This window comes from Amphichorda felina (genome assembly GCF_050947745.1).
Source record: "Amphichorda felina strain 45539 chromosome Unknown scaffold_7, whole genome shotgun sequence".
NCBI lineage: Eukaryota > Fungi > Ascomycota > Sordariomycetes > Hypocreales > Bionectriaceae > Amphichorda > Amphichorda felina.
In genome coordinates, this window is record NW_028145043.1 from 1816286 (window position 1) to 1838260 (window position 21975).

At 37.9% G+C, this 21975-nt stretch overlaps 4 protein-coding genes across 4 annotated transcripts; 1 reads left to right on the forward strand and 3 right to left on the reverse strand.

The window, feature by feature from the left end:
- Window positions 1-526: 526 nt before the first annotated feature.
- ACO1O0_007381 (uncharacterized protein) lies at window positions 527-1438 on the reverse strand (the record flags this gene model as incomplete). The annotated part of the gene is made up of 1 exon (XM_083196754.1): window positions 527-1438. One exon carries the CDS (start codon window positions 1436-1438, stop codon window positions 527-529), a length of 912 nt encoding a protein of 303 aa, XP_083047962.1.
- A 2266-nt stretch (window positions 1439-3704) lies between these two features.
- DNJ1 (tetratricopeptide repeat protein) lies at window positions 3705-5405 on the forward strand (the record flags this gene model as incomplete). The annotated part of the gene is made up of 2 exons (XM_083196755.1): window positions 3705-4685; window positions 4770-5405. The coding sequence occupies 2 exons, from the start codon at window positions 3705-3707 to the stop codon at window positions 5403-5405; spliced, it is 1617 nt and encodes a 538-aa protein (XP_083047963.1).
- Window positions 5406-6327: 922 nt separating this feature from the next.
- On the reverse strand, window positions 6328-6952 carry MRS4 (mitochondrial carrier domain-containing protein; the record flags this gene model as incomplete). The annotated part of the gene is made up of 2 exons (XM_083196756.1): window positions 6328-6803; window positions 6862-6952. 2 exons carry the CDS (start codon window positions 6950-6952, stop codon window positions 6328-6330), a joined length of 567 nt encoding a protein of 188 aa, XP_083047964.1.
- A 2255-nt stretch (window positions 6953-9207) lies between these two features.
- On the reverse strand, window positions 9208-11308 carry ATG9 (autophagy protein ATG9; the record flags this gene model as incomplete). The annotated part of the gene is made up of 4 exons (XM_083196757.1): window positions 9208-9327; window positions 9524-10315; window positions 10379-11056; window positions 11222-11308. The coding sequence occupies 4 exons, from the start codon at window positions 11306-11308 to the stop codon at window positions 9208-9210; spliced, it is 1677 nt and encodes a 558-aa protein (XP_083047965.1).
- Between the last annotated feature and the right edge of the window lie 10667 nt (window positions 11309-21975).

Below are 21975 nucleotides of genomic sequence, written 5' to 3' on the forward strand. Positions count from 1 at the left end.
AACTACGACCGCCCGAACCGACTGAAGGGCCGAGAAGATGGTGGTATTCGTTGGGTCGAATTACTGGAAAAATTTCGTAGTGTACAGGAAAGGGCAAGGAGGGCTCAGCGACAAAATACCGAGAATGACGACATACCGCCTCTCGGTGTTAGCGAGCTCCGGATAGGAGATGGAGCACTAGACGCGAGAGGCAAGGAAGTACGGACTACAGCTACCAATATCCCATCCTTGGTCCAAAAGGAAGCGGCTCCAACTCCAACCCCGGCAGCGCCAGTCAAGAAATCGGGACTGGGAAGACAGTTTGGAAGGCTCGGTGGGGCGGTTTCTGGGAAAGGTCGGCGTGGATAATGAGTCGATCACAAAAGATCTGAGGTGCTTCGTGTGCCCCTCAGATAGGAGGTATCTGTTGGCACGTGCGGCTCAAAACTGGCCAAGAACCCTCAGGAAGTTTGAATCAAGCAACAATCAGGCCTGCGTTGCTAGGCATGTACTCGTAATGAAACACATAAAAATGGCAAGTTTTCATTCAGTGACGTCGTTTGGCGGGACTCTCACGTTCGACAAGACCCTCGAAAACCGCATCGCGACGACAAGTGGCACCGCGCAACTGGCCACGCAATGCCTCTAGCTCAGAGCGAGCCAGATCAGGGTCGCTGGGTAGGCCTTCAAAAGCCGCAATCTGCAGGTCGAGTTGTTTCTTACGTGCAAGTACAGCGAGGTACTCCTGTTCTTCGCGGGCAACATCATTGATGGTCAGGCGAGGAGAGCCGGCAGATGAGGCAAGTGCTGTGGCACGATCCTGGAGCTCAAGCAACTGAGCAGACATTGATTTGACCTTGCGTTGCATTTCCAAGTTCCTTTTGGCGAGGTCAGGTGGCGGTTTGTACTGGTCACTGCTCAAGGTACGGAGGAAGGCTTCAATGGAAGCAGTCTCGTTTTCGATATGACCGTGAAGGATTTCGACTCGCCGGTGCATTTGCTCTGCTTCGCAGGTGCTTCTCTGGGAATCCGCAATCCTACTACCTAAGGTATCGTGCTCGGGAAAGGCTATCCCGACTCGAACGGCAATGTCGGCCATTGAGTCCAGGGCGACCTGACCTTCTCGCGGCAGCTCGTCCTCGATGGCGCTCAGAAGGCTATCCTTGAGTTCATTTTCTCCGCTTCCCCAAGACTGGTCAATCTGGAGAAGAGCCTCGCCCTCGGCGCGGCTGACGAGCTGGCGCTCCTCGTCGGCGGCTTCGTTGAACGAGGCGAGAGCAAGCAGGGCCTTCAAGGTGTCTGGGTTCCGCTCCAAGGGCGGGACCGAGCGGCCGAGAAATTTGGACGCCAGCCAAGAGTCAACGTAAGACCAGTCGCGGGCATTGGATGCGGCTATGCGGGCAACCGAGGGGGAGAAAATGGCGGCGGAATCGTGTGCGAGGTGCGGGTGATGAGCCATGGGAGCGGTTGTAGTTGATTTAGGTAGACGGGCTCCCATGAAGACCAAGGGATAAGCAGATTACAAGAGCCAAGATGGAGGTTGATATAATGAGAAGACGCTTGAAGGAGCGTCTCCGGGCGCTTTGGAGTGTAAGTTTTGGCAGTGCTGGGTTAATTTAGGCCGGTTTTGTACCTCGGAGCCTGTCCCACTTCGTAGGTCATTAACAGGTAGTTACGAGTACGAGTCTACAGATGCCAACTGTAATCGCAAACGCGGTGTGGCACCCACCTATATCTACCAATCGGGTAAGGCACTCTCGCGGGCATTTAAATATTTATGGCAATTTGCCTCGCCACCTCTCTTTCTGCCCATGTCTCAGAAGGACCCTTCGACTCTTTGAGCTTTCCACATACTTCCGAACATGTGGAATCGTATGAAATATCAAGCGGAGTAGGTAGGTATATCGTTGATCAGCGTGGGAAACATGAGCAGAGGTATTCGTAGCATACGGCTCATGTAATGACAATCCGGACGGCAGCTGCTCGCCCCTGTACGAGTGGAACCTCTCGATCTTTAGCAGCGCTTCGTCTTCCAGGGGAGTCTCGCGGCTCTCACACTAACACGATAGATAGGATAGTTGTGGATGGATGCGCTTGTGGATGAACACGCTTCGCAAACGGGAGATTTAGTACGTGTTGGTTGTATCTTGCGACAGCAACATAACAAACGATAACGGGTCTACATATGACGTATCGTGTACGGATGGAGACACTAAAAGTAACGATGTGCTCTATATCTGACCTACTAACAGCACCATACTGAGACATTGTGTGTAGCTGTTAGTAGACCATGTATAGAGTGCGTTGTTACTTTTGGTGCCTCCCTCTGCCTCGTTCTGGCTTGTGTCCTCTAGTTTCCCTGATTCATGCTTCGCTTATATTGATACCTACGCAGGTAAGCTTCATGAAGTTAAGGCAGGTACCTATACAGTGCGCATTTCCATTTGGAATAGTCCAAGTCACAACCACTAAGAGCAACATTGCACGATAATATACGGATAGACGGAGGGACCTAGAAATGCTTAACCGACCCATCCATCAGATTAATTAACAAAGGAATATTATTAAGCTTAATGTCTTAAAAGCCTCCTATCTTAATTTCACTAGTCTAGACACTGAAAGTCTCCTTGCGATTGCTACGAAGGTTGCGGCCAAAAGTCTTATTCCATGTGGTACCTGGCCCACTATCAATTTTAACCCGGTTTATTATATGCAATGCTGTTAGTGGGTTAGGTACCAAATGCAATAAGACTTTTAGCCGCAACCTTCGTATAGACAATCTCTACGTCAACGTTGGCCAAGTGCCCGGGTGCATTGTTCAATGAAAATTGTAGATGGATAAGAGCACCAAATATATAACCTTTATTAGGGGAGTAAGTGTTAAAAAAACGGAGAAGGGTCTCCTAGAGACTAGGTATGTCAATCTGAGAGTCCTTAGTATTTTGCTGCGCAGGGTTCGTACTACATTGTATGTACGTACATAAGTAGCTAAGCACTATGGATACATATTATACCAAGGTACTAAACTAGTACTACGAGTAGTATCCGTCTAAGTCAACGACATAGATATGTTGGTCGAACGTGGAAACATGGGACCCAGGATGGTCCAGAAGCCCCAAGGATTTGAGGTCAGGTGGCAGTTGACAATGTACTAGTACTTTTTCAAGCCAGCGTTTTGCTTGCAGTCAAAGGTACAGATACAGAGCTCGTACACAGTACTAGGACGTTTCTTCCCTCACCCACAAAGGGAGGCCCCACATGTTAAGCCCGGCTGTCAAGCCAAGGCGTAGCCCAGGCGCAGATCCGCGTTGGGTTGGCCTTCGAGGCGCTTCTGAGTAAAGGACAGCGTGGGCATTCTGCCATGTCCTGATGCTGCCCTCTATCATTGTTTGTTGGGTTGCTGGACACGCCACAATGACAACTTCATAATATACCTCCACCTCCACTGTCTCCCTCTTGCAGCTCTGATTTCGTTAAAGAACCGGTCACCCTGTTCCTGACGTACTTGGATTTGCAAACGGCGTGGTCTCCTACAGTTTCATATTACCAAAAACCTCGTATCCAGCACACTTACACCGCGACATAGCGCCTCGGTTTAGTACCTGCGTTCATACATCCATGTCTTGCCGCCGTCTACCAAACTCGCGCTCATAGCCCGTCTTTTACTCTGCTACCCTGTTACGCATAGCCCCGTCTCTCGAACCACCACCGTCGCCTAGTCCAACATGGCTCTTCGACTTTGCACCCTGGCCGTGGCTGCTAGCCTTTTCGCCACAGGCATTGCCATATCACCTCAAGATATTCCGTCCGACTTGCCCGTGTCCTCGCTGTTGACATCAGCCCAAAGCCATCTCTCCAAGGGCGAGACCCACGAAGCGCTTGTCTATTACGACGCCGCCATCTCCCGCGACCCATCCAACTACCTGACCCTCTTCAAACGCGGCGCGACGTATCTATCTCTCGGCCGGACAAATCAAGCGACCGACGATTTCAACAGGGTTCTGGTTCTGGAGCCAGGCTTTGAAGGAGCCCATACCCAGCTAGCTAGGATCAAGTCCAAGGCGGCCGACTGGGATGCCGCTTTGGAAGAGTACATGGCCGCGAATAAAAGCCCAGAATCTCCAGAGGTGATTGAACTTTACGAGGCGAGGGGTGCTGCAGAGCTGGCCAAGGCCGCTGCGGATGAGGGTCATTGGGAGGACTGCGTCCATCACGCAGGAGTGGCCATTCTTGTGGCTACCAGATCACCGTCTCTACGGGAGTTACGATCACGGTGTCGCTTCGAGCGTGGCGAGCTTGAGGAGGGTATGCAAGATTTACGACATCTTTTAGCCATGCGACCTGGAAATACCTTCCCCCACGTCCTCATATCTGCCACCATGTTCTATGGTCTGGGGGACATGGACAATGGAATGGCTCAGATCAGGAAGTGTCTGCATTCAGATCCCGATTCCAAAATTTGCAAGAAGCTCCACAAGCAGGAGAAGGCTATCCAAAAGATATATTCAAAGATTGCCAGTCAGTTGCAAAGGGGTCAATCAACCACAGCTGGCAGGGGGCTTGTGGGCCACGGGGATGATGCTGGCTTGATTAACGACATCAAACAGCAGGTGGCAGAATTGCGAGAAGCCGGCAGCATCCCCGCGGCAACCAAGCCTGCCTTGTACGAGAACGTTATTGAAATGGCATGCCAGGCTTATTTTGAGGTAACCTCAATATCCCCCCCCCCAAACATAAAGCAAACCATCGCCGTTGGCCACGTCCCATGTCAGATCGCTAACCTAAACTAGTCGAGTCATAAGGATGCTACCAAGTATTGTGACGAATCTCTTCGGAATAATCCTAAATCATTCTGGGGCCTGCTAAACCGCGGCAAGACCCTCTTCAAACAAGAAGAGTACGAGGCGGCCATAAGCACCCTAAAAGAAGCGCTTGACGCCGACCCGAGCAAACAAGACAAAGTGAATCCTATGCTTAAAAAAGCCCAGGTTGCGCTTAAGCGCAGCAAGACCAAGGACTATTATAAGGTTCTCGGGGTTGCTAGTGACGCCGACGAGAAACAAATTAAGTCAGCATACCGCAAAGCTACCAAGCAATACCACCCCGATAAGGCCGCGAAGCAGGGTGTTTCCAAGGAAGAGGCGGAGAAAAAGATGGCCAGTATCAACGAGGCGTACGAAGTACTCAGCGATCCGGAGCTAAGGGCCCGATTCGACCGAGGAGATGATCCCAACTCCCAAGATAGATCCAGCCCCTTTGAAGGGAGCCATTTCAACTTCGGAGGTGGCGGATCTCAGTACACATACACATACTCAGGCGGAGGACCCCGAAAAGGCAGAGGAGGGTCCGGAGGCTGGCCCTTTGGAGGCGGAGGTGGACCTTTTGCGGGTGGTGGCGGGCCCTTCGGCGCGCAATTTGGCTTCTAAGCGCTGCTTGTTTCGACTTGTATACGAATACTTCATAGACTTCGACAATAGTGAGTGAGAAATTGGAGGTAGTGGGAAATACGCGCGGCGTCAGCGGGATTTCGCACTTCAAGGCGTTTCGAATGGTTCAGAAATGATAATCGTGACCTCCTGTTATGCGATTGGACAAAGATCCCAAATTACTACTAAACGGCATGACGATCTCGCCGGGTCGCATCCTTAGATTTAACCTGCACTCGTACGGATACGCATTTGCATTTTCCCCCAATTCATGGCTTTGTCACAGCCCACATTGATCAACTTATCTATAGCAAAGGACGAGGAAATGATAACGCACACATCGGCATTCATCGGGCTCATCAGGAAGAAGCATTCACTATGTCACATTCACAGCGCCAAGCCAGCCGAGGCAATCGGTCAAAGTCGTTGTATCTTTAGACACCTGTATTATTGACATATTGTTACACTCGCCCCCTTTTCCAGCCGTCGCTTGATGCTCCGTATAAAAATCCCAGCCGTGAAAGTGGGCCATTGTATGTACATTTATATCCGGCATTGCTGCCCACATCGCCAAGCGTAGTTCTCTGTTCAAAGACGGCAATAATCGTCAAAATTGACAGAGTTGCTCGCACGTTTCAGTGGATTCGAGGCGAGGTGCCCAAAAAAAAAGCGAGCAGAGTTGACGCTCTCGAGTATTTGTAAGGTCAGAAGGAGGTGATCGAGCGGAGCGGTTACCCGCTATGAACTCGCCACGTATCGATCTCTCGATGTCATCGCCGACTGGCACCCATCCTAATGCACTCGAAATTCCCGTGGACGAGACAAGCGATTCTCACAATGCTGTGTCGTTAAGCTTGATAAAGTATGCCCTGCGTCCCGCCATTAGCCATATTCATCGAACGGCTGGGCATTAAGAGTCTCCTTACTTGCAAAATTCATATGCTGACCAGCAGATGGCTGTGCTGGGCATAGTTGTGATCACCCTAGGTCGGACACCTTTGAAAAAGCCTCGGACCCCTTCCCGCTGATACAGCAACTGGCAGCCTCCCACGAACCCGTTGACATGCCTCACTTGGGGATCAAGGGAGGTTCCGCGGGTTTGCAACATCGTCTTGATGACATCCATTGGCGTGGTAAGGCCAGCAGCGAAGCCACCTGCGACAGCGCCAGCTACGCAGTGTGTGAAGGGATCGTAGTCCTTCTGCGGGTTCATCATGGTAGAGATGGATTCGTAGGCCAGAAATTGTAAAGCAGTAAAAGGAACCGTCATAGACAGCGTCGTTGGGTACGAGACGTAAAATGCCCCGAGGCCCTCGTTCTTGTAGACATATCTGGCGCAGTCCACCATAGACCGATACATCTTGCTCGAGTTCTGGATCTGCATTCGCTGTTTGATCACTGCCCAGAAAATACGTCAGTCGGACCCGGAAAACGCTTGTACCAGGGGCACACCTACCGTCGAAAGGGTTCATGAAAGCGTCACTCGCAATCGTGGCTGCCGCGCCACTAGATGCTACAACGTCAATTAGCCATGCGCTCGTCGCCATTTAACGCCTTCTTTGACAGAAAACGACCAGAACTGGGAAGTGCCTACCAGCAGCGAGGGGATGGTGGACCCCAGCTTGGTTACCACCCATTGCGTGTTTGACGGCCTCGTACGTCGCGAAGTAGACAGCATGGGCAGGGCCGGCTCCGACTATGACGCTAGACATACCACGCCATAGGCTAAAGACTCCCTCTCCGGCCGCTATTTGGTATGTGCTGCGCAACACTCCGGTGTAGGCAGGTGTAGTGCTCGGGTGGAGGATTTGCATCCGGGTCTGTCAAGGAGAAGGGGGTGATCGTCAGCTTTTGGTCGCGGTGATCAAGATGCAATGAGGCCGGCATACCTTTATCGCATCGACAGGATACATGGCTGTGTGTTCCTGAGGCATCGTCGTCAGTACTCGAGGGCCGTGAAAGCCAAAATGTGCTACGAGATATATCATACTGCTATGCCGGCAAATGCCCCTGCTGCCATATTCTGGAGCAGGGAGAAGTTCGGAGGGAGCGATTCATAACTGCCATGTCGAAGCGTCAGTGAGTCTTCTAAGGGTGTGCCCACACCAGCGCACGACACAGCAAAGGACCAGTGGGAGACTGCTCACTCATATTCGTCGGCTGGCTCAGCCGTTGTTGGCTGGGCCATTGCGGCCACAGCGGGTGAAGGTCCGCCGACGGCCTTTGGGTCGAACGCAGCCAGCTTGACCGGCTGGTAGCTGCCTCACGATGCGCAGCGACTCCGCCGTGCAATCGACAGGCAGGTGGCGGTTCTGTGTTGGGGGCGATCCGGAGGAGTTCCGCAAAGCGCGGCAAACGCGAGCGACGATGCTAGTGAGAAATGATCTTTGCGTAGAGCAGGCTAGGTTGCCCACAATTGGCGATCGGGACACTACTACGAAGTACTGTGTATGTACTAGGTATAGTAGTAGCAGAATTTGGGCAACGACTTGGAGTTGTGATATATGACGGTGGAGGGAGGTGCGGTCGGTCTGGCTAGATCAGATAAAGTCCTTGAGCCGTGGCCGGGGTGCTTGGCGGGCCTCGGAAATTCCCTCTGGACTCGCTAATAACAGCGGAAGAGCAGAGAGCTCGGACACGTCGGCGATTTCTTCAGCGCGCCAGCGAGGGGTTCGGAATTCAGCCTCGGAAGTAGGGTTATTAGGCTCGGAAACAGTATTTGAGTAATCAAGCAAGCTCAAGTAGATAGGCAACCAACGTTGAGTATCGCGACTGCCGCTTGGCGCTGTTGGACTGATCAACGGCGTGCTTCAGAGCGCCGAGGACGATGGTATCTGAAAAATTTCCTCCGTCCTCGGGCTTTGGAGGCCCTAGTACTGTTGGCGCTTGTGGTTGGTCGTCACTCATAGTGGGTACCCGAGGTGCCGGTAATGAACCATGTGCGACGCCTGCCACCAAGAAGTTCCACCAGTTGAAAAGTGCAAACCTGTCTCCCCACTGCGTTAATACATACTACCTATTACAGCTCAGGTATGCCTGCTGTTCGTAACCAGCCCGCTTAGGCGTCTTGCACCCGCAGTGTAGCTGATTATACGGATATCGATTCAATAATGGGAATAATCAGCCCTCCTATCAGCCTCAGGTGCTTATATATTAGGATGAAGAGTGGGAGCGCAGGGAGGAGGCCGATTCTGCTCCATCACCCATCCTTAGTGGGTGCCTGCCATCACTATACTTCTTCGAGCTGCATTAATACTGTTGGCACCCACCAAGTAGAGTAATAAACGTAGGGCGGCTTCGCTTTTTCTAGGTATGCTCCTCCGTGCTGCTTATACCTGTTAGGTTAGGCTTGCCAAGGATTCCTCCCAAACTCCTAGTACAACCAACCCGCGACTGCATACTTCGAATTTTCTAACATCAAAAACACTTTGTTCAACCGGAGCATGATAATAGTTTAACCGTAACTAGGCGCTTATTTTAATATAGAAGGATAAGTCATATTGGGCCTAAACTTAAAACGCCTCCGCTAATCCTATCCGCAGCGCATATCACCTCCTTTTTCCTACAACAGGAGAAGCTAACAATGCCAACGTCTCTCAAACTACTCCTGCACCCCTCCGATTGCGCTGAGTCTGCCGCAGTTGATAAATCATCCCTAGAACCCCCGCGTCCGGTTCGTCCGTGTTGGCTGCGCTGTTTTCGCGACTCAAGCCTCGGCCTGGTGATGTCTGCCATGCTGACTCCCCCAAAATTCCCTCGCCTTCATAAATGTCATCATCCGTTCCCGATTTTCTACTCTGGCTTACGTCTTCAGTGCCTTCTTCAATAATCTGACTGTCTCCTCGAAATCCCCCTCGCGGGTGTCGTGGTCGATGGAAGCTTCTTGCCCCTGCATTAACTGCAGGCGGATGATGATGTGGATCTAGCAGCATCGATGTCATTGGGGACGGCGCTGTCTGAGGCGCTCGCGATACCCCGGGCCCACTCATACGGGTCCTCGTTCTGCCACCTTCAGGGCGGAGAACATAAGAACTTTGCATATCGGCAGCGAGCGTCGGTGAGTTCAGTCCCGGAAAGATGGGCGGCGGATAGAAATGATGGCGAGCTGCCCCAGGGACGTGTCCCGGGATACCTGTCTTCGGGTTGATGACATAGTTATCGATGAATCCAAAATAAGACGCTGCCATCTTTCCGTGCTTAGTCGAGTAGTAGTCCTCGCGGACATCTTCGCCGGCTCCGATTTGGTCAGCGTTTCCCATCCCCTTCTTAAAATCAAAAACTGCAAATGAGCAGACGTAGCCCAGACCGTCTACATGGATTGTGAATTCCCGGAAGAAGTCGACAATCTGATCGCTGCACTTTGGAAGCGTCAGGAGCAGGAGCAGCGAAGTTGTGATGATGCCCATGACCTCTTCCAAGAAGATTACCACCTTCATCTTGTACAGTTCCGCGAAGTCCTGTTTGACTTCGAAACTGTGCAGCCTCCCTTGCCAGTGATCAGGCATGTAGTGTGTGTATTCTGCCACACTACGCATCGCGTATTCCGGGTTGAAGACTATGGTTTCCTCGGATACCATGCCTCTAGTCATTGCCCAAATGGCTCCAAATACACCAAGATAAAAGAGCACCGTCCTGTCCTTGGTGATCTCAAACCCGAGGAATAATTCTGAGTCAAGGATCGTAAGGACGGCCAGGACTGCAGTTAGAGCCCCAGACATGAAAGCGATGCTGCGAGCAATTTCCTCAGTCATTCGCTTCGGAAATTGATCCATGTAGCGAGTTGCAAAGGGTATGGACATGTTCAGCCTCTCATAAAAGATGTGTGGCAGCTCGTTAAATTCGCGAAATTTCCACTCCGCAAGCCGCGTGTACTTCCGAGCCGCAGCAAGCTTAGGGTCTTTCTGGTACTCCTAGGTGTTCCAACGGTATCAGCAACAGGAGCCGCCAAAACATGCCAAAGCGAGAGAACTCACATTATAGTACGTAAAGAAGTAAACAATGACAACATAAGCCAGGACAACAGGTGCAAACAAAAGGTTCAGGCACCCAGCGAAGAAGAAGCGCTGCCGGAGCTTCTGGCTGAGGACGCCCCGGCGGTCGGCACGTAGGAAGTCTTGTTGCACTTGTCCGAACTCGTTAAAAGCCATGTCCAGAATGCAGAACTGCAGGTTCCACTCCATCGTCTTCGAGAACAGGTGGCGTCCTCGCAAAAAAGGAAGTGGAAGGGACAAGTCCAGCAAGTCTTTGTTTACCATGGCAATGAGATAGTTCTCCTTGCGCATCAACCGATTGGCAATATCATGTGCATCCAATCTCTCTTTCGACTGACTTCCAATAAAGCGGCGAAGATTCCGCGGTATATTGGTTGCTGTCTTGGGATTCTGGTCACGCAATGACATGATACGAGCCACAACGTCTTGCCATGACACTGTTTGCATATCCTGTTCAGGAATTTCCAGCAAGTAGATGAAGAAGTGCCGCACATGGTTGAGGCGTCGTAGCTCAAGGAAATATTGGACCGACTTCCAGATGAAGAAGAATGAATACATCCAGATGGCAAGGCTCCAAAACCCAGACATTTTCCTTGTGCATTGGCTGATGACAACCTGGTCCAGTGACTTGCTATGTGGCACCTTGCTATAGTCCACACACTGGGAAAGAAATGTCAGGAGAACTGCTACAAAGAGTGTCTCCCTGGTATTGTTAGTATCTTAATTGGATAAAAGGGGTCGTTGTGCATCGTCGACTCACAGCAACCACAGGGCATTGGAACATAAGATGCACCATAATCCACCTCCCTCGAAATAGTCATATACATCCCTCATAAAGCTGTCAAGATTGGATGTGTTGACCCATCTCCAGAGGGCTTTCTCCTTCAGGCCCCCGAGTGCTTTCCCAGCCATCAAAGGTCTTGGTTGTGGTCTCGGACTTGGGGCGTTGACGGCATCGTGATCCAAGGGACGATACGTAGTTGCAGCCTCCCATTGAGCTCGGGCACGTGTCCCGGATGAGCCAGCTCCTGAAAGCTGATAGTGCCGGCGTTGAGTTCGATGAACACTGCGAGATGGATTTGCGAATGATGGCTGGTCGGTGTTATTGTGCTCGACTAAAAGCGAGGCGGGGACATCGTTATCGATTTCCTCGTCGTGAGTTTTCCACCTAGGTTCAGGGCTACGTGGGGGCCCTTGGTAATCTGGAGGCCCGAAGGCAGTGCTTCCAACTGTGATGCGGCTATCTTCGCCAGCAACGTCTTCCGTATCAAACTCTTGGAGTTGTTGTCGTAGATTTTCCTCATCTACGTTTGTCTTCCTTTGTTGTTCCAACTCATCGTCCTCAACATCGCCGTCGTTTTGGGCGCGTAGTTGTTCATAGAATGAGCGAGTCCCTTGGGGGGTCGGGGCAAGTCGCCCAAAGATGTTGGAGGTCATGACGGAGCCAAACGGCAACGCTGGAACTTATAGACTTATTAGAGCATGGCGTATTAGAGACAAAACGCGGGCCCAAGCATGCGTCGACTACCGAATGTAGGGCGGCCCTCAAGCTTGGGGGGAGGAGGTTCTCGGGGGCTCTGGCAACTTTCCCACGATGGATATCGAACACGTCTAGGGATGATGCTACGATCTCAGGAAGGAATCTGGTCGAGCCTTGAAACAAATTAGCCCCCAGATTCTCTCATACATAAGAATAAGTGCACCGAGATCGGGTGAGTGTTGTGACTAGAGAGGAGGGAATGACCAAAGAGTACGGAGTAGGTGTATCATGTGCTTGCTTGATGTATGGGGGCCAGTGCAACACAAGGGCAAGTTAGGCAATAGTCATACCAAAATATCCATCCAGCTCGGAAGATAGTGAGCTTCAAATATGATCGTGGCGGAGAGGAGATGGCCAATCGATACCTATCTTGTCTCGGTGAGGTTATGTGGTGAATAGCAACTCTTGCGTCACATGGCTTTGGCTGCCTATCGCGTGAAGTGGGTTGGTTGGTCACCTGTTAAGCTCATGCATGGGTGCCACAGCCAGAGCAGTTACGCTGGGTTCTGCTACTTTTTACGGTAGGATATTAGGCAGATAACTATATAAATCCGCTAACCCGCTTATATATTATCCCCTATACCCTTAATATAGTATTATAAAATACCCTAACTTTATATTATTATTATATATTAACCTTAAGACTTTTTATAATAAATTACTAGCTATTAAATAGGTTATAAGCTACTTAATTAAATATTATCTTTTTTAAATAAATTTATTATTTCTTATAATAATAAGCTAATTAGATTTTATATTTTTAAGAGATAATTATTAATTTAAGATATTAATTAATTAATTATAAGTAATAACTTTAAGGCTTTCTATAAAGAGATTTAATATCTATATCTTAAAGATATATATATTTAAGATATTTTAATTAAAGTTAATTTATTATTTTAAGAAACTATCTTTTTATTAATAAATAAATAAAGGTTATATAAATAGTTTAATAACTAAGGCTTAAATATATAATATTAAACTATATTTATAATTAAAAAGCTTATTAGCTAAATAAATTATTATTATTTAACTTTAATTTCTTTAATTATTTAAGTTTCTATAATATTCTATAAAAAGGTTTTAATATTAATCTTTAGAGAATATAATAACTTATATTAATATAAAATAAAATAAAAAAAATATAAATATAAAAGCTAAGGGTTATCTAAGCTATATAAATATAATAAGTTAAGCCTTAAGCTTAATTATATATTAGTTATTTATATACTTTATCTATAAGATAAATATATAGCCTTAGAAAAGTTTACTTAATAAACTTTAATCTTATAATATAATAAATATATTATTATTATATTATTATTTAATTATCTAACCTTATATTATATTATTTATTATATAAAGATATATATTTTATTCTAAGATTTCTTATAAAAGTCTTATTTTTTATAAATATATATATGCTTTTAATCTTATTAAAATTATTATTATTTATTAATAATATTAAGATATATTTAATACTTTTTTAATATATTATATAATAATAAGATAAGGTTTTTATCTTATAATTAATTTTTTATTAATATTAATATATAATTAAATAAACTTTTTAATTATATCTTTTAAATCTATAATTAAATCTATAACCTATATAAAAACTATTAAGATACTTTAAGGTTATATTTTATAATATTATAAATCTAATTAACTTAAAAATATAAGCTTATTTTATTAATATTAAAGTTATTTATTAATTATTTATTAATTATTTTAATTTTAATATAATTATTAATTATTTTAATTTTAATATAATTATTAATATTAATTATAATTTTATAAGGTTATTATTTTTAAATTATTTTTTTAATATAAAAGTTATAATAAATAATATAGAATAAGGTTAAATAGCTAGGTAAAACGATAATAATAATAAGTCGGTTATATTATAAGATTAAAGCTTACCGAGTAAGCTTTTTTAAGATTATATACCTACCTTATAGATAAGGTATATAGTTACCTTATATATAATTAGACCTAAGGCTTAGGTCTATTATTTATAACTTAGGTAACCCTTAGCTATTATAATTATCTTCCCCCCCTTAGGGTATCTATCTTAGATACTAGGGTTTTACTAAGAAGTTATAAGTTCTACTTAGTAATAGGGCTACCTTATTAATAAGGCGATAAGGTAATATTAATCCCTCTAATTACCCCTCCTTTATTATAGTTATTTCTTTTTTAATTTAGGCTTATTAACTTATATATTTTTTCTTTTTATATTATTTAATTATACCTTCTTTTATTAATATTTATTAATACCCTAATTCTAAGTATCTTATATTAATTATAGAGGATAAAACTCCTAATCCCTTAGTTATGCTTTCTATACCTATTAATTATAATATAACCGCCTTTACCTTAACCTATATAAGTAGATTAAGTATTTTATCTATTATATCTTATCGTAATATTATTTACCCTTTAATATAAGGTACCCTAAGTAATATAAATAGATCTCTAAGATTATATTAGTTTATTTATCCTTTTATTAGTATACCTTAGGTAGGTAATAGCTATAATATAATAAGTTCTATATAAGTTTTATACTTAATTAAGTTTTTAACCTATAGCTTTTATTTTAAATTCTTACCGCTAATATTACTTTTTTTACCTAGAGATAATTTATAGGCTCTTTATTTTACTTAGCTTAATATTAACTCCTCTTTTATCTATTAGGTATTACCTTTCCTCTAATTATATCCCTAATACCTCCTCTACGTATATTTTTTCCTTTTTTTATATTACCTTTATAACCTTTAACTTTAATACCTAATTACCTAATACCCTTTATTAATACTAATTCCTTTACTTTAATTACCTTATTTACCTTATCTTAGGGTATTTATCGTTTTACTTATTATAGTATTTCTTTTATATATCCTCGCCTTATTACCTAATAAGCTAGAAAAGGTAAAGCCTTAATATAGCTATCGCTATAATCTAAGATAATTATACCTTTAGGTCTTATAGGTAATATTATAGGTATAGCTAAGGCGGTAAATACCTCTTCTACTAATAAAGAGGTTATACCTCTCTTTAACGATAATATCTAATTATCTAATTTAGCTAATAACCTAGGTAATATTAAGGATAATACTAAGGATAACCCTAATATTATAAAAGCTATTATTAAGTAATAATATATATAATACTTTTATATTATTATTAATAAATAATACTTTTCTTTTATTAAATAATAGATTACTTTTTTTATTATATTTTTTTTAATTAAGTATTATTAATCTTAGTCTAATAATATAGAGTATAATTATTATTATTATACCTATTACCTTTATATCTAGGTAAACGCCTTATACCTATATTATTAGTAACTAATTCTATTAATACCTCTTAGCTTATATTACTTTTTATAGGAGATCGCCTTAATCTCTAAAATACCTTTAATATCTTAGAGAATCTTTATATTATCTAATATACTAATAATAATACTATTAAGGCTTACCTTAATAAGCCTAATAACCTTATTAATAGTTAGCCTTTTATATTATCTAAAGAGTTTTATCGCTACTTTACCTAAGCTAAGTTTAATCTAAGCTTAGTATTCTCTAATATAAAGACCTAATATTATTATAGGTATTAGCTTAATAGTAGCTAAGATACCTAATATATAAGTATATTATAGCTTATTAGCGATATAAAGCTAATTAGGTCTAGGCTTTTATAAAGCGTTATAATATTATCTACTTTAATTAGTAGATAGCTATTAACTAAAGCCTAATATTATTCCCTTATTTTATTATAAGTATTCTCCTTTACTTAAAGGTAATTTATTATTAATTTATATAAATAAAGCCCTAAGGATTATATTACCTAGGATTTACTTTTAAGGCTATATTTATAGCCTTAAGATACTAAGTATTAGCTATAGGGTTATACTTTAGCTAAGTATTACTTAGTTATATTTTATATCTTAGGCGAAGATATTTAGCTCCTTTAGTTTAATATAACTAATAATATATTATTTAAATAGTTATTAAGTTTTTATTATAATATTATAGGTATTTACCTTACTTAGTAGGTTAGCCTTATTAATATTATTACTAATTTATAGCTACCTCCTTTATCTTAGATATAAAGTAATTTTAATAATATTTAAATAATCTACCTTTTTTCTTCTTCTAATTATCTTATAATTAAATAGCCTTTATTACCTAGGTTTTTTATCCTTATTTTTTCTCTAATTTATAAAATATAGCTATTATTTTAGCTATATATATTATATCTTTTACTAAGACCTATTAGTTATATTCTATAGGCTAGCCTTTTTACTTAATTAGGTATTATTATTAGCTTTTTTATATCCTTTAATCTTAGATTAATTTAATTTCTTATTCTTTTTTATTATCCTTAAGGTTTAATATTAGTAATTATTAATCTAATTCTTATAACCCTAATTTCTAATATTATAATTTAAATCTACTAATATAAAAGATATTATAGATCTAAGAGTATTTATCTAAAAGTATAAGATAATATACCTATAAGCTAATATAATCTAAGATCTAAAATAATCTAATAAATTAAGATATTAGCTTCCTTTATTTAGCCTTAAACTATAGATATTTTATAACTAATCCTATAAGATCTTTTTTTAGGGTTTTTTCTTAATAATATAGGTTATATCCTTTTATTTATTATTTTATTATAACTTATTAGTTATCTTTAAGGTAATAATAAAGTTATCCTAGCTTTTTAATCTATACCTTTATATCTAAGACCCCCCCTTAGAGGGTATTATCTTTAATATTAAAATAAAACTCTAAGTAATAACTTATTAATACCTTATTTAGTAAAAGGCTTATAATTAAACTTTTTATATTATTATATATAAACTAGGCTAATTATAAGAATCTAGCTTATATAATTAGATTATTAGCGTAAAAGTATCTTAGATAATATTCTAATATCTAATTTATCTATTTTATTTACTTATTTATTTATTTATAAGTAAAATATAATAGATAATTTTTACTTAACCTTAAAGTAAAAGTATAATAATAACTAAAAGTTATTTATAAAGATTATACTTTTATTACTTATAATATCTTAAAGAGCCTTAAAAGTAAGTTTTACCTTATTATAAAATAACTCTATTAATTAAGGTATTATAATTATAATTAAGATAATAAAGAATATTAAGTATTTTATAAATCTATCTATAATTATAAGGATAATATTAGCTTCTTATTTTTACCCTTAATCTATTATAGGTAATCCTATAATAAAATCTATTATAAGTTTTTATATTAAAGCTATAGGGATTAGTAATAAATTAAGCTTACTATAAAGATAATATTATTTTACGATAACTCCTTAATATATAATATAGGTCTTTATATACTTTTTTATATTTTTATCTATATAATTTTAATAAAACTTTTATTATAATAGGTTTAGGGTTTAATCGATATTAAAATACCTTATAAATAGATTATTATATTATAGATAAAAGAGCTTTTATTATATTATAGCTTACTTAGGTATAAGGATTTTTTTATCTTTTTATATTAACCCTTTAAGGTTAATAGATTACCCTCCTTTTATAGATATTATATCTTCTTTTTACTTTTATATTCCTAGGTCTTAATCTTAATTCTCCCTTAGGAGTTATAATAAAGGCTAAGCGATATTATTATCGTATATAACCTTTTATATTATTACCTTATTTATAATATAATAAAGTATTTATTATTTACGATTAATAATCTTAATAGCTTAGTTAACCTAATAAATAGGGATATTATAGCTTATTATATAGACTTAAGAGTTATTCTCCTATAAAAGTATCTTATTATATCTAGGCTAATTAATAATATAGATACTTTAGATCTATAAAGATATCTTATTATATTATACCCTTTTAAGGCTTTATTTTATCTTTTTCTATATTATAAGAAAGAGGTCTTAAATTAAAGGCTTTACCCTTTTAAACTTAGGTTATCTTAATAGTATATTAGTAAGGTTTATCTTTTTTACCTAATATTTAATTATAAAATTATAAGGGGTTAAGAAGATATATTATTATATTTATCTATTATTTAGTTTTATTTACTTTATAAAAGTCTAAAGGTTCTAATAATCTAAGAAAACCTTAATTAAATCTTTTACCTCCTTAATATAATACCTTTAATACTTAAAAGATTCTATAATTATTATTATCTTTTAATTAGGGGTTCTATAATTAAGTTTAGCCCCTTAAAATACCTTTAATTAGAATATAATTAGATATTAATACCCCTAAGTATTAGGCTAAGATAATATTCCTATTATAGTAAAGTTAAACGCGTTAATCTTAATCCTTATTAATCTTATAGGGTTATAATAGCTTAGTAAGCTACTTATTAATTACGTCGACTTTTATATAGCTATCGAGGTTAATTATAATCTTATAAGGCTATTACCCTTAAATTAACCCCTTTATATAAAATTATAGTATTACCTTTAAGGTAAATATCTTAATCGGCGCTAAGGTATTTACTTTAACCGCTTAAAGTTTCTCTCTTTATTAAAGGGTCTAGCTTTTATCTTTATAGGTTTTAGGTAAATATTTTTAAGGTAATTATAATTATTATAGTTAAAATAATAAAGGGTTTTATTATCTTTACCTTTTAAGTTCTTTACCTTAGGGTTTATTATAATATTAAAATATATAGGCTAAGTAAAGGTTTTCTATTATAAGGGGTTATTATAGTTATATATTAGAAATATATTATTCTTATTCTACTTTAGGTAATATTATAAGCTTAATTAAACTCTATCCTTATAATAACGTTTCTTCCCTTATAATAATTCCTAGAATTATTTTATAAATATAATAATATCTTCTTATATTAAAGGGATCGCCTTAATATAAAAATTAATATATTCTTAGAAGGATAAATAAAGCTTTATATAATAATATAAGGCTTATTATTTCTTTTCCTTTTTTAGAAAATACTTTTTTAATAAATTAAGGTAAAAGTAAAAATCCCTTAGAGATTATTTATCTTATTAATAAGCGTTTTTTAGTTATCTTATTAGGATTAGCTTTTATAATATTAAATCCTTAAAGAAGGTTAAAGATTACTCCTTAAACTTAGCCTAATTATTATAAAGATCTTATTATTTTTCCTCTATAGGTTAATTATTAAGGTATTAATCTTAATATAAGTATATATTAGTATTAACCTAATAAGATTAAATAAGATCTACTTAGAATCCTAGCGGTATTTATAAGTATTACCTTCGAAGGACTGCTATAAGTTATTTAACTAATTATCCCTTTATCGGAGGGTTATTTTAAGCTTAAAGGTAATAAAGTTATAGATCTTTACTTTTCTTTATTATTATTATTAGATACCTTATAAGAGTATCGCTAATACTTTATAACTAGATCGATATTATTATAGGTAAATACTTATAATAATACTTTTTCTTTATCTTAGAATCTTTTTAGCTTCTATAACTAAAGGATATAAGATTATATAGCTACCTATTTCTATAATAAGGTATAATTAGGATTTAAGCTACTTTTAGGTAATAGGTCTAGGGATACTAAGACCCTTATTAGGGTTAAAGGTAACTCTTAGCTACCTCGCCTAAGAATCGGGATTATCTTAGGTAAAGGGTCTTCTCTTATACTAATAAGTAGCGGTTAGCTATAGCTTTATATATTAACTATTATAGCTTAGGTAGCTATAATAGTATTATAGCTTAGGTAGCTATAATAGTATTATAGCTTAGGTAGCTATAATAGAAGCTTTAGAATTATAATAAATAACGTAGAATAAGGTTAGATAGCTAAGTAAGATAATAATAATAATAGGTCTATTATATTATAAGATTAAAGCTTATTAAATAAGCTTTTTCGAAGCTATATACCTATCTTATAGATAAAGCGTATAATTACCTTATATATAATTAAACTTAGGGCTTAGGTCTACCGCCTATAACTCGGGTAACTCTTAGCTATTATATCTTTTTAGCTTTTATTAGAATTAAAAGTAGCTTTTAATTATTATATTTAAAAATTAATATAATCTCTAATAAAAAGGGTTTTTTAATATTAATAAATTAATTTTAGATTATAGCTTTATATATTACTTATTATAGCTTATATAATTATAATAATAACTTTAAAATTATAATTAATAATATAAAATAAGGTTAAATAGCTAAATAAGATAATAATAATAAAAAAAGGTTTATTATATTATAAGATTAATATTTATTAAGTAAATTTTTTTAAGGTTATATATTTATCTTATAGATAAAATATATAAGTAATTAATATATAATTAAGCTTAAGGCTTAAGTTATTAGGTTTATATAACTTAGGTAACCTTTAATTATTATAAATAAATAATTTTCTTTTTATATTTAATTATTTAATTATTTATATATTTTAAGTATTATTACTTTTTTTAATATTATAATTAGATTTAAAGGTTTATTTAAAAGTTAATTTTATTTATATATATATCTTAAACCTTTTTATAGTTATAATATAATTAATATCATTAATTAAATAAATATATAATTTAAAAATACCTTTAAAATAGCTAATAAAATAAAGCCTAGAATCTTTATTTTTATTATCTTTTAATATATATTATTTAAGATTATCTAAGATATCTTTAATATAAAGATAGATTTTTAATAATTTATTAATAATAAAAAAGATTATAATCTAATTTAAGTTTTAGTTTATTAAGTATCTATTTTAAAAAAAATTTAAATAAAAGCTTAAATAATATTAGATAAAAATATCTTATTATTATTAAAAGTATTATAATTAGCTTTAAAGATAAAAAATAAAAATTAAAAATTAAATATAAGTTATTAGTTTATAAGAGATTTTATAAGATTATATTTCAAAAAGTAATTATAGACCTTAATAATATAATAAAATATAATTAGATTATAAAAACCTTTATTTTAAATAAAAAGAAAAGATAAGGCTAAAAATAAAGCTAAAAATAAAAATAAATAAAAAGCTAAAAAGGTTAAGGAGGTTTAAAGAGATTAATAAAATTATTAATCCTTAAAAATAATAATAAACTTATTTAATTAATAATAATAATTAATTATTATTTTTCTTATTATCTTTATTATAAGATATAAGTAACCTTTATAGCCTAATTATTATAATTATAATAATAACCTTATTTTTTCCCTTTAATTAAATATTTATATTTATTTATCTTAATTACTTTAAATAATCTATAATAAATAATATATATATTATAATTATAGCTAATAATATTATTATAAAATTTAATATTAGAAAATATCATATATTTAATTGATTTATTATATAAATAAGCCTCGAGGAGTCGGTAGCTGTTTCTTTTAACCTTTAGGGATTATATTATATATTAAGGCTATTAAGATATTATAGCATTTAGGGTTAGCGGACTTATATAGTTATCTGCCTAATATCCCACCGTAACCTTTTCCCATTCCCTTATAGACACTCATGGTCTCTACCTGCCCACTGCCTTCTTAATATAAATACGGATATTGATAGTATAAATACTAGTATACTATTAGTGCGGATAACAAGGACCCGCCAGATGCTCTACTGGCCTTACATGCCTCACCCCACACAATTTAGTATCCGTATTAGGCCCTGTACTCTGTACCTTAGGTGGGTACTTTGGGTAGTAAGTAGGTAGTGACCAAAAATTGAGCCGGCCATTGAGCATTATGTAAGAAAGCCACTTCGACTTCCCACTATGCCTACCTCTATCAGTACCTACTTTTCATTAGTACTTCCCTCCAGGTTTGCTCATACCTTACCTACCTACTTACTAGGTACTACTAGTATTGAACCATCGTTCATTTAGGCACCACTCCAGTACCTCTACCTTCTTACCCTGGACGCACCTGCCTAGACCACTCAGAGAGGTCCTATCTACCAGTACTACTTCGTTCGTAGTACCTATCTACCTGTAGGTAGTACTTGCTAGTACTTGTCAGGTGCTCCGTCCCCTAATTAAACGTTGAAGGGCGATGG